At 48.2% G+C, this 1,655-nt stretch overlaps 1 protein-coding gene across 1 annotated transcript; it reads left to right on the top strand.

Moving 5' to 3' along the window:
- Positions 1 to 43: 43 nt before the first annotated feature.
- Positions 44 to 1,565, top strand: BJX67DRAFT_386740 (P-loop containing nucleoside triphosphate hydrolase protein; the record flags this gene model as incomplete). Its single annotated transcript, XM_071034126.1, has 2 exons — positions 44 to 1,456; positions 1,527 to 1,565. The coding sequence occupies 2 exons, from the start codon at positions 44 to 46 to the stop codon at positions 1,563 to 1,565; spliced, it is 1,452 nt and encodes a 483-aa protein (XP_070880293.1).
- Between the last annotated feature and the right edge of the window lie 90 nt (positions 1,566 to 1,655).

Below are 1,655 nucleotides of genomic sequence, written 5' to 3' on the forward strand. Positions count from 1 at the left end.
GGGTGCCGACCAAAACCTAAAGGCCAACGGAAATTGCTATTGGATGGTCCCCTTTCAGAAGAACTTAGGATTTGTCGGTCGAGAAGAAGAAATTGCTCGGATTGAAGAATTGATTGAGCAAACCAATGGACCGGCGAAGATCGCCATTTGTGGCCTTGGTGGGGTGGGGAAAACTCAAATTGCACTTGAATTGGCTTATCACATGCGCGCAAGAGACTCTCATTGGTCAGTATTCTGGATTCCTTGTATCAGCCATGACAGTGTTGAACAAGCCTACCTGAGTATTGCACAGACTGTTGGAATACAAGGAGTGAAGCCTGCTGAGGCAAAAGAGCGTGTCAAGGCTTATCTTAGCCAAGGCGGTGCTGGGAAGTGGTTTCTTGTGTTTGACAATGCAGATGATATGGAGATGTGGGTTGGAGGCGGTGCTGCAACGGCACTGACAGACTTCGTGCCTCAAAGCGAGCGAGGCCGTATTCTCTTCACGACTCGCAATCGAAAGCTGGCGGTGAAGCTGGCGTCACCTTTTGTGATCGATGTCTCCGAGCCGGATGCAGAGACTAGTGTGAAAATGCTAGAAATGGTACTGATCAGAAAAGAGCTGCTCAAGAACAGGGATGCAACTATTTCTCTTCTGAAACAGCTGGTGTTTCTCCCGCTGGCAATAACCCAGGCAGCAGCATATATCAACTCCAATGATATTGAGCTCTCTGACTACTCTGTACTCTTGCAGGAACAAGAGTCTGATGTAGTCGAGTTACTCAGTGAAGACTTTGGAGATGACGGGCGATATAAAGATACCCAGAATCCAGTGGCTACTACCTGGTTGATCTCCTTCAAGCAGATTCAGCAACTCAATCCACTGGCAGCTGATTATCTATCATTCATGGCCTGCATCAGTCCACGGAATATCCCACAAGCTTTACTTCCCGAAGCCGGCTCAAAAAAGAAGAAAATTGATGCAATTGGGCTTCTTAAGGCATTCTCCTTTGTTAGCGAGCACGTCAAAGGCCATACCCTAAGTCTCCATCGATTGGTCTACCTCTCAACTCGGAACTGGCTCAGAAAACAGCAGCAATTTAGCCAGCGCATACAAGAAACAGCTGACCACTTCAGCCACGCTTTCCCTGATAATGACCATAAAAATCGAACAGTTTGGAGAGATTATCTACCACATGCCCTTGCACTTGTTGGTGAAAGCGATTTCCAAAATAAGCGAGAAAAATACATAAAATTGATTCGGAATATTGGGAGGTGTCTCCGGACAGATGGAAGATACAACGAAGCGGCTGTGCTATTTGAGGACATTATAAAGATGCAGAGGAAAGATATGAGTAGTCTTGGTCTTCTCTCCTTGCTAACTGGCGTGGCTGACTTGGCATCGACCTACAACGTTCAGGGACGATGGAAGGAGGCAGAAGAGCTGGAGGTGCGGGTAATGGAGACCTGGAAACAGGTGCTGGGGCCCGAGCATCCCAGCACTCTAACCAGCATGGCCAACCTTGCATTAATATACTGGAATCAAGGGCGATGGAAGGAAGCAGAAGAGCTGCAAGTGCAGGTGATGGAGACCTCGAAACAGGTGCTAGGGCCGGAGCATCCCGACACTCTGACCAGCATAGCCAACCTTGCATCAACATACCGGAAACAAGGAC

The sequence above is a fragment of the Aspergillus lucknowensis genome (genome assembly GCF_044049455.1).
Source record: "Aspergillus lucknowensis strain CBS 449.75 chromosome Unknown BJX67scaffold_203, whole genome shotgun sequence".
Taxonomy (NCBI): Eukaryota; Fungi; Ascomycota; class Eurotiomycetes; order Eurotiales; family Aspergillaceae; genus Aspergillus; species Aspergillus lucknowensis.